Source organism: Anoplolepis gracilipes, chromosome 7 (assembly GCF_047496725.1).
Source record: "Anoplolepis gracilipes chromosome 7, ASM4749672v1, whole genome shotgun sequence".
In the NCBI taxonomy this organism is placed as follows: Eukaryota; Metazoa; Arthropoda; class Insecta; order Hymenoptera; family Formicidae; genus Anoplolepis; species Anoplolepis gracilipes.
The window spans coordinates 3,279,285-3,289,123 of NC_132976.1; the positions used below are offsets into that span (position 1 = coordinate 3,279,285).

General features: G+C 27.8%; 2 protein-coding genes across 2 annotated transcripts; both read left to right on the plus strand.

Moving 5' to 3' along the window:
• The first annotated feature begins 3,451 nt into the window (after positions 1 to 3,451).
• On the plus strand, positions 3,452 to 4,083 carry LOC140667464 (protein unc-80 homolog). The gene is made up of 3 exons (XM_072895438.1): positions 3,452 to 3,492; positions 3,669 to 3,868; positions 3,938 to 4,083. The coding sequence occupies exons 1-3, from the start codon at positions 3,481 to 3,483 to the stop codon at positions 4,002 to 4,004; spliced, it is 279 nt and encodes a 92-aa protein (XP_072751539.1). The 5' UTR covers positions 3,452 to 3,480; the 3' UTR covers positions 4,005 to 4,083.
• A 1,456-nt stretch (positions 4,084 to 5,539) lies between these two features.
• On the plus strand, positions 5,540 to 8,864 carry LOC140667906 (uncharacterized). Its single transcript, XM_072896254.1, has 8 exons — positions 5,540 to 6,017; positions 6,857 to 6,993; positions 7,087 to 7,174; positions 7,316 to 7,793; positions 7,902 to 8,041; positions 8,140 to 8,245; positions 8,438 to 8,531; positions 8,733 to 8,864. The coding sequence occupies exons 1-8, from the start codon at positions 5,854 to 5,856 to the stop codon at positions 8,747 to 8,749; spliced, it is 1,224 nt and encodes a 407-aa protein (XP_072752355.1). The 5' UTR covers positions 5,540 to 5,853; the 3' UTR covers positions 8,750 to 8,864.
• The last annotated feature ends 975 nt before the right edge of the window (positions 8,865 to 9,839 follow it).

Genomic DNA, 9,839 nt, shown 5'->3' on the forward strand with positions numbered 1-9,839 from the left:
GGCTATTTTCTCCGAAACTATTGGAGATAGAGACTTGAATTTTTTTTACGTTAAATGGCACATGGGGGCTGATTACGTGGCACGTAGGAAAATTTTTTGGGAGGACTTTTAGGGGGACAAAAAAATGGTACCCCTTACTTTTTAAATGAAACACCCTATATATTTTTGCATATTCTTGTAGCTTATCTCGAGAGCTTTCCGAAGCACTATAATAAAATGTTTTTTTATTAAATATTTTTTGAGTTATAAGGCTTCAAATTTGTAATATTTTGACATAAAATACAAGATATTTCGTATAATATTCATTTTTCGATTATCTTATCCTAATACTTTTATGCACAGAATAATGAGACAAATCAATTGGCGTAATTAAAACACATAATTATATTAAAGTAAAAATGTGTAACTTGCTTCCATTTAAAAAATAAGGGGTACCATTTTTTTGTCCCCCTAAAAGTTCTCCCAAAAAATTTTCCTACGTGCCACGTAATCAATCCCCATGTGCCATTTAACGTAAAAAAAATTCAAGTCTCTATCTCCAATAGTTTCGGAGAAAATAGGCTGTCACAAGTTATTTGGCCCACCCTGTATATATACAAAGTGTCTGGTAATAATCGCTCCGCCTCTCTAGGGCTGATAGAGCAAGTCAAACTGAACATAAAAGTCCTCTACCATTTTGCGATTTTCGCAATAATTATTAAAATATTAATTAAAAACGCTTAGCGAACAATATTATACATATCTACAAGATGTCCGGTAATAATCGCCCCAACTCTTTAGGGCAGATAGAGCAGGTCAAACTGAACATAAAAGTCCTGTATTACTTTGCAATTAGCGCAATAATTATTGAACTATTAATTAAAAACGCTCAGGGTATGCTGAGCGCTATATGCGGCGCGCACTTATACGCTGAGCGTTTTTAATTAAATTATTGCGAAAATTGTAAAATAATACAGGACTTTTATGTTCAGTTTACTGCGCCCTACCTGCTCACGAGTATTGTTAAGGGTGTTCCGGGACACCCAGTATAAAAAAATAACTTTTGCTATAAAAAATCATATGACATTTATCAAAAACACAAATTAAAATTCTGCTCCTTAAAATGTAATTATTAAAATTGTACTACAATTTTTTTTTTTTTTGACAGTCTTTGACAAATTTTTGAAAAAATTTGTTCAATTAAATGAATAAAGTTGAAATTGACTAAAAGATTCTAAAACCAGAAACTTTAATCTTAATTTGATTATTGTAACAAATTACTGCCATTTACAAAATATCTTTTTATAGAAAAAAGAAAGTAGCCCATGAATTTTTTAAAATAGCTTATAATTTATTATACGTGTGAATGTGTTTTGTGAGAAAGAATTAGTAATCATCTAAATTACATAATTTTAAACTTTAATACAAAAATATTTGTTTATATATATTTAATAATTTAGATATTATTTTACTTAATTTATTAATATTTTATATAACATATATTGTATATTCTATGCATGCATACAATTATATGAATTATGAAACTGAATAACTTTAAGAAACATTCATACATATATAATAGTCATTTTTTCAAATATTTCGTAGATATGCAAAAATTTACCTTTTCTGGCAGTGATATACATACAAATTAATTATTTAAAAAATTAATTATTTAAAAAATTAATCATTTGCCGGTTGTTCATTATCCACTCGACTTAGTAGTGCATCTTCTATGACCTCTCTCAATGCTATAATATTTTTCAAACAACGTTTAAAATTCGGTCTGGAATTCTCTACATTCCAACAACACACCATCAACTGGTACAATTCGCGGATACTAAATAATTTCGACAGGCAAGATCTCTATATACAAAACGTAATTCTTCCAGATAACAACAGCCTCGCGCAACATCTTCGCACATGGCGAGCAAATTTTGTAGAGCCAGAGCATGTGAATCTGATGGTTGCAATGTTCGACTCTCTGTCAAATATTTTAGCAAATCAGTTTCCATTAATTCCAACACGAGTAATGGAGAATCTTTGTCTGAGCAAACGGCTAACAATCTTAGCACATGTTTAACAAGTGTTACACGCCCATTAAATGCTGATGTAAACAGAGATACTTATACGAAAAAATTGTTTAAGAAACATATTGCAAATTCATAAAATTGAAAAATAAGAAAAAAAGAAATACGAACAACTTGCTTATTACATAATGTCTCAGCGCGGTTTTCTTCTTATATCATTCCGGCAAGTAACATACTTTATTTTCTGAAAAAGATATTAAACATTTGTCGTAAAGTGCACAGGTGTAAGCACCGTGATATATGTATATATATATACACACACATGTATGTACGTACATAAATAGTAATACCTTATTACTGATGGCATATAAGGCACATCACAAATCCGCTTCATGTTTCAATGACAAATTTCTTTCACAATAATCTTTTAACAATCGCTTCTGCTTCTGTTACGTATTAACATGCTACTTGATTGTAATGATTTTGTTAACTTTGTTATACATCAAATCGTCTTGCGAGTGCTACCTTTTTTTATATATTATATATTTGAAATGATATTCTAACATTTGCATTAATGTATCCTATATTTTAAGCATCATTGAATAAAAGCAGATTTTAAATAACAAATAATCGCTAAAAAAAATCATTTAGCAAGCTTACATGATTGGCACTTAATTTGTTTGTAATGCTTTTATTTTTTTTCTTATTTTACAACATTTATGTTTATATATAGTACACTACATCAATTATATCAAGCATTAATTAAGATCCACAATCTAATTTAAATTTAAATATGTTGCCCTTTGTATTGCTTTAGTAATTTATTGCTTTTTAAATTTCAGTACATATATATGTATGGCTCCATTAAATATATCAATAAAAAAATGTATATTGTAGAAATATCGCCATGTTTTAAATATTTATACATATTGTATAAATAAAAAGTTAAATAACGTTGCCCTTTCCTGGCTTTTTAATTAATTATTATTATTTACAATTTAATATATTTTTCATCTCTAGATTTTTAATTCCATATTTGTAACATTTAAAATATTAATTTTTATATACAATACATTTTTTTCAAAATAAAAAACAAGTGCTATTAATTATAATCTATATTTTTTATAGAAGTGTCATCAATCGCAATACTTATATAAACTTACTTTTATGTAAACTGTCTTTTAATGTTTTATATTTTCGACAACACACACAAACGTGAGCTTTTATTTAAAAATCTACATATTGTTTTTTCAATTTGTGAAATTTGTGTAATCGTCGATATTGAGCAACGTTGATACGAAAAGCAATTAAAAATCATTGTGTCGAATTGGATTTCTAATCTACCTTGTTTTTTAGGTACGGTGATGACACTCGTATCGAGAGGAAACAGAGTCGTTTCTATAGCTAATCCTACATCGCGCCGAATCCCATCATTACTGTCACAGAGCACAACCCAAGCCCATCTCCAGATTATATGAAGCGGCAGGTAAAGAACTTGTAATTTTCTGCAGAGCAAAATTGTAAATGTATAATAGAATCATAAGGATATATTACAAATAAATTCCTGCAGCGATTAATAATTTTAATCTCTCTTTTGAGATCAATACCTAATATTAATACTTAATATTTGATTTAATAAATTTCTGATTATTGCTTCTTTAGGCATCCATTGATAGCCAGTTGGATCTTATTAGCGTTCAAGGAGGACGTTTATGCTCCGAAAGGAAACCCAGTCTCACAAGATCTCAGACGGATTCTAACATTACTTATATGAGCGACGAGGTGCCAGAAGCACCAGGCTCCGCATGTTACATTACCAAAGAAGGCGATGTTGATCTTCAAGTCATCTTAAAGATATATATGTATATTATAATGAATTATAATAAATTTTCTTAATTTTGTTTCGTTTTGCAACACATTTTATTGTTTAGGCGATACACTCCGTTACCTTGCGAGATAATGCCTCTTGTTCGCCACGGATCTGCGAGATTATGTTGAATTTAATGGAGCTTTTAATGGACATGGAAGTGATAAAGCATTGTCTTCGGGAGGAAGCCGGCAGTAACGCAGGCAATAAAATCAAACTATTCAAATAATTATATTATTTAAAACATAAAGTATATTATAAGAGCTGCTCTGTATTTTGCATCTTTAAATAATTTGTTATTTCGCATTTTCTAAGACATGAAAAATTAAATTGTTCAATTATTATTTTATAATAAAAGTAAAATTAAAGATCCATGCAAAGCAGAAAACTTACCGGAGTACTTAGGAGGAAGGAGGAAAAGAAAAGATAGATGCTTAATAGCAAAATATAGATGCGGAAATAAATGTAGAGGAAACCAGCACTGGAAAAAGAAGAAGATAAGATTTGCAGAATATGCGAGAAAGAGATGGAGAGTTTGGAACATATGATGTGGACTTGCCAGGCAACAAGGGGCAACATACAGATTGGAAAACTACTCAATGGGGATGGCAGAGGATTAAAGGAGATGAGAAGAATGGAAGGGAAGAGAGGAGAAAGGCGAAGACGCGGAGAATAGGAGCGTTAGTGGGTTCAGAAGAGAGAAAAGACTGCACCGTATAACATATATATATATAATGCATAAGTTTGACTATTGGACTGTTTGATTATATTGCATATATTATTTTATTTTATTTTATTTTATATATTTTTTTCTCTATATAGTTTGTTTTTATATATTATTATTTTGATTGATGTTTATATAGCTTATAGTTTTTTAGAGTCTAAGGGATTGTCTATTAGCTCAGTTGCAATTGAAATGTTGATTTTAATTTTGAATTTTGAATTTTGATTTTAATTTAAATTTTGAAATTGTGATTCTGATTTAATTTTAATTTTGATTTTGATTTTGATTTTAATTTTAATTTTAATTTTAATTTATTTAGTTAGAACGTGAATGTGAATTTGAATTTAAATCTAATTTAGTGAATTTAGTTTGAGAATTAGTTAGTAAGATATTCAAATATTTAGCAGGCGAAATATTTTGTGTAAAATTAATATGTATGAATAGACCGAAAGCCATTCTAAGCCGAAAGGCGAGGATTATGTAAAATAAATAAAAATAAAAATATATGTGCATAATGTGTAAACGCTTAGTTTACAGATATCAATATAGTTTATTATTTTAAAAATTATGGTTAAAATTTTTAGGAAATATTCTCTAAATATAAAAAAATGTAAATAATATAAGAATTGAAAAACCAATTTTGAACTTTTCTCAATATGTATCACTTTATCCTAGAAACATATGTGATGAACTACAAGCAGACATGCATTCGTTTTTTTTAAATAATTTTTACCTGTTTAAAAAAAATAAGACTTTTATACATAAAAACATGAAGAAATTCTCGCATAAAGACACATCAACCGAAACATTTTGTCTTTCAAAGAAATTTTCTTTTGTGCGCATTGTCAGGTATACAAATGACAAATGTATAGTGGGAGAAACTTTAGGTTTTCAGAATATTCGAAAGGCTAGACTGAGGGTTTCTGCCCACAGGATGTGGGAACGCTTGCTGCGCGGCAAAAGGCGACGCGATAGCCAATCATTTTATATCTTTTCCATAAAAGCAAAAGATTAATTGGCTATTGCATCGCTTTTTGTTGCGTGGCAAAGGTTTCGACGTCCTGTGGGCAGAGAAGCCCTAAACGTTAGAAATATATAGTGCACATAAGACACGTGCTCCCTGCAAGAAGCAGATAAAAATAATTTTGCAGTTGGAATTTTGTGTGTTTTTAAACGTGGGATTAATAAAACTCAAATAGTTTATTTTGATCTTCTCAAATTATATTATTTTTGTGTTTTACTTAATTATTTTTATTATGGCTACGATAATGTTCTTACCTCAAGAGATTATAGATAACATTCTTAGCTACAATGATATTAGCATTGAAGATATCATTAACTTCAGATGCGCGTGCAAGGATTTCCGATGGGCAGCCAAAAGCGACAAATATTGCTTTCTCAAAAAGAAGTTTTTCCAAAGGTAATTTTTCATTCGTAAAATTTTTGTTTTTTATTCCATTATTTTCTATTCCATTAAATTCTATTCCATTAATCTATTGCACAATGTATCACTTCTGCAAAAATATATTTTTTTAAATGAAATACAAAATATAATACAACAAACACAAATGAAAAGATTCAATTGAATAATATAAAAACGGGTAGAAAAACGTATTAATAAAAGCAGAAAAGAGAACACAAGAAATTGTTTTCAAAAATTTTAAAAATTTTCTTGAAATATTAAAAATTTATAATAAAAATTAATTTTTTTTTATTATACATTTAATTAACTTAATTATTTTATTTTGTTTAATAATTAAAGACGTTTCTTAAGGGCATGCTGGAGTACTGACCGAGATCTAATCTAACATAACAATATATTTGCTTAATGTAAAAAGTTGCAATTTATACATATAAAGTAAAACTCACAGAAATGTAAAAATAATGGTGAGCTTTCGAAAGTAAAGATTTTAAGCTTTAAAACTCTTTTTTTTTAATTTTGTTCATTTTTAAGGAAGTTACAGCTGGTTGAATTTTGTCTATTTTTTAAGAAAATTTAAATATTTCTCTAATTGTTGTAAGAACTTTATATTTTTACAGTGTGTAAAGTTTAATTATAATTCACAATTTTGAAAATTATTACTTATGCATTCTTTTTTGCGTTAACAAGAAGATTAATATTTTGAATATTATGAATTTTAAAAAATTTATATTTCTTTAAAAATTTATTACTGATGTAATAACAATTTTTATTATAATTAATGTTTTATTTAATATTTTTAATAAATGTTTATAAAAATATTTTTGTTTCAATTTTAGATGGCCTAATGCGAAAAGACATTATGACAGGCAGTTGAAAGAAAAGGAGCAATATGAATCTGAAAAGGATAAACAAAATAATGAAAGAGATGTAACATTTATTGAAACAGGCATAAATTATGGAAGACAATTACGGAGTTACGTGTCTAAAATAATTAAAAAAAATTATTCTAATAAAGAATCAGTTGATAATTTACTATATTTTAACAATGTATTTCATTTCGATTTAGATCGATATATAATATTTGAACTTGAAAATGACATAAATATTTGTTTTTTAATGGATGAAATTAAAAATTTGCTTGTTCAATCTCCACGGTAAGATTTATTTAATTTAGTAATTATTTAATATGAGATTGTAAGATTAACAATTAGTATAAATTAGTGGTTATATATGCAAAGTTCAGCTAATCTCTAGATTAAAATAGTTATTGTACATTCAATATGTAAATTTTTCAGAAATGGTTGCAATCTAACGGAAAGATATTGCAATATGAAACTTTATGAATGTTTTACCAGTAAACGGATATGGCAAAATTTGAAAAGATTTGAGGAACAATCTGACGAAGAGCCGCTTTTTGAACTACTTTCTACCTTTTTTGCACAAAGATTTCAACTCCAGGAGGATGTATCTTATTCACGCATAAAAATGTCATTAGATAACATTGCACAAGAGATACTAAATTGCCTCAGACAAAAATATCCCGACCATTCGATATTCTCGATGCCCGCTGAAAATTTTTTCTATTGGAGAGACAACAATATCTACAAGAGTTATTGGAACAAAGCGGAAGGAACAAAAATTCTGGATACACTCGAGGAATATCTATTTGGCGAATTAAACTTTCGAGCATGCAGCTTGAAACATCGGAGATATATTGTAACCGATGACCCAACCAATTTGGAAGAAATCAAATATTATATGTGTATAAATTATGTAAGTTATTATGAATTTTAATACATTAATATTATGTTGTAAACCATATGTTCGTTATATCTTAAAAATATGTATTCATTAACTTCTCTATTATAATTTCTGGTATAGGTCTTAGAAAATAAATATGGCCATGAATTAATTGTATTAATAATATATCAGAGTGTGGCCAGAAGACTTGGTCTACATTGCGAAATACTAGAGCCAGAATCGCATTATTTTGGTATGCGCGTAAATTGGAAACCAAGTTAGTAAGTATAATATTATATTTGATATTCTCTAAATCTTTCGTTATTTTTCTCATCATACATGTACATATATATTTATTTATAATATTTCATTATTATAGCTCCACGTATGATTCAAGATATGTAAGATGTTTTACCATAAAGTCTGGCACAAATGATTTAATACCACAATCTTTTGACAAATTTATGGTGTTAAATATTAAAATGGTTAGCGTTGCAATTATTATATATATAATTATATGTATAATTTCTATTAATTTTAATACTAATTAATAAACTTGCTTCTATTAAATATATTAATTATAAAAGCTTTATATAGGAAAATGGATTATACAATTTCTGATTTTCTCGTTTGTACTTGAAACGCTGTTTAAATGTTAATTTTTTTTTTTGCTATAGGCAGAATATGTATTAGAAGAATCATATGATGCTTATAACATGATCTATAATGCTTCACTGGCTTGCATGAACGGACCGAACACGTTTAAAAAAGGTATGTTAATACTATATTTGTCGCACATTTATTATGTATAATAATAACAAAAAGAAATCTCTCTGAAATTTCTTTCTGATAACATAATTACATAAGAATTATAATTATCTATAATTTAGTTGTAATTTAATTTGCTAAAGACGGTCTATTTAGGAATCATTTGACAAGAAATATTATTTAAAGTTTGATCTTTCTTTTTAGCTCAAACTGTACGTTAATGAAATGTCGCAGTCAAGATCACAAGATGTAAAATTTGCAGTTGGAATGATTGTTACATTTGGTATTGAATCTGCAAATCGTTTTGTCGGCGTAATAATTGGATGGCATCGATATGAAGACCGCAATAAGATTAAATTGACCGAAACAATTAAAAAGTTGAACTCAGTTTTACCCTTGAATATATATAATTTTTCATTTCATTTTAAGTTCGCGAAATTGCGATATACCTCTGAGTGTATAAAACAAACACATTATATAATTCTTTCCGAAAATAATGAAATGTGTTACGTGGAAGAAGGTAGAAATTTTTTATTCTTTTTATTTATTATTTAGTTTAGCTTATAAATAATTATAAATAATTAATTTTTGTTTGCGTTTTTTATTTGAGACGTTATATCCTTAGCAATAATACTCAAATGCATCAATAATACCGAAATAGGACGCTATTTCTGTAGATTCTTAGGCAGGCATTATGCACCAAATAAAATGTTGGCAAGACTTTATCCGCACATTGCCGTTGAAACTGCCGGAATAGTGTTTAATAAAGCTGAAGTCACACGACGTATGTTTTTCTGTACGGTTTTCTTCTATGTTAGCTGGTTTGCTGTACGCCGCTTGATTTCTTATATAAAGCGCTGAATAAAGACGTCAGACGTATAAATAGTATTTTAAAGCATATGACATATCAACATGTCAATGTATAATATGAACAGCAACTTTTGTATTTAAATAAAATTTTGCGACGACGAAGATTGGTTTCATTTGCGTTATTAAAGAATCGTAAAATAATTAAAAAAAAAGTAAAATTAAAATTAAAATTAAGTTTTAATTAATTGAGTTTTTAATTAAAATTTTTTATTGCAATTTTTTCACTTCTTTAACTATTCTCCTTAAAGCTTCATTCCGTAAATGTTTATTATGATAATTCCCATACAGCAGTAGAGATCTGTGGGTTATACCAAATTTATCCTGTACATCCCAAATATATCTGAATTTTCTTAAAATGTTATCAGTACATTGTATACGTACATTACTAAAATGCTCTCATATAGAAATTGAAGGTACATAATAATAAGAGATATATAGGAA